At 57.0% G+C, this 1,127-nt stretch overlaps 1 protein-coding gene across 1 annotated transcript; it reads right to left on the minus strand.

Annotated features, from left to right (window-relative positions):
- Positions 1–170: 170 nt before the first annotated feature.
- Positions 171–1,023, minus strand: LOC122193696 (uncharacterized threonine-rich GPI-anchored glycoprotein PJ4664.02-like; the record flags this gene model as incomplete). Its single annotated transcript, XM_042894559.1, has 1 exon — positions 171–1,023. A coding segment is annotated over one exon (853 nt), but the record flags the coding sequence as incomplete, so codon positions are not given.
- Positions 1,024–1,127: the final 104 nt, after the last annotated feature.

Genomic DNA, 1,127 nt, shown 5'->3' on the forward strand with positions numbered 1-1,127 from the left:
GAGGTGACATCTGTGGGGGTGACAGCAGTGGAGGTGACACCAGAAGTGATGGCTGTGGAGGTGGTGGCAGTGGAGGTGACATCAGTGGAGGTGACAGCAGTAGGGGTGACAGCAGTGGAGGTGACATCAGTGGAGGTGACAGCAGTGGAGGTGACATCAGTGGTGGTGACAGCAGTGGAGGTGACAGGAGAGGAGGTGACAGCACTGGAAGTGGCTCCAGAGGAGGTGACACCAGAAGTGATGCCTGTAGAGGTGACAGCAGTGGAGGTAGCAGAAGTGGAGGTGACATCGGTGGGGTTGATGGCACTCGAAGTGACAGCAGTAGAGGTGATTGCACTCGAGGTGACAAGAGGTGAGGTGACATCTGTAGGAGTGACAGCAGTGGTGGTGATGGGACTTGAGGTGACAGCTGAGGAGGTGACACCGGTGGAGGTGGCTCCAATGGAGGTGACAGCAGAGGAGGTGGCATCTGCTGAGGTGACATCTGTGGGAGTGGCAGCAGTGCTGGTGACACCAGAAGTGATGGCTGTGGAGGTGACAGCAGTGGTGGTGCCAGCAGTGGAGGTGACAGCAGTGGAGGTGACAGGAGAGGAGGTGACAGCAGTGGAGGTGACACCAGAAGTGATGCCTGTGGAGGTGACAGCAGTGGAGGTAACAGAAGTGGAGGTGACAGGAGAGGAGGTGACGTCTGTTGGGGTGACACTGGGGGAGGTGACATCTGTAGAGGTGACAGCAGGAGAGGTAGCAGAAGTGGAGGTGACATCTGCGGATGTGATGGGACTCGAGGTGACAGCAGAGGAGGTGACAGCAGTGGTGGTGACAGCAGTGGAGGTGACATCTGTTGAGGTGACATCTGTGGTGGTGACACCAGAAGTGATGTCTGTGGAGGTGACATCAGTGGAGGTAGCAGAAGTGGAGGTCACATCTGTGGAGGTGACATCTGTGACTGTCACAGCAGTGGAGGTTTCAAGTGCGGAGGTGACGTCTGTGGAGGTGATGGCAGTGGAGGTGACAGCAGTAGGGCTGACATGAGAGGAGGTGACATCGGAAGAGGTGACAGCAGTGGAGGTGACATCTGTTGAGGTGACATCTGTGGCAGTGCTGGCCGTTGAGGTGACAGCTGAGGT

This window comes from Lagopus leucura, unplaced genomic scaffold (assembly GCF_019238085.1).
Source record: "Lagopus leucura isolate 7727_CA_CO unplaced genomic scaffold, USGS_WTPT01 32561-0_obj-0_obj, whole genome shotgun sequence".
Lineage (NCBI taxonomy): Eukaryota > Metazoa > Chordata > Aves > Galliformes > Phasianidae > Lagopus > Lagopus leucura.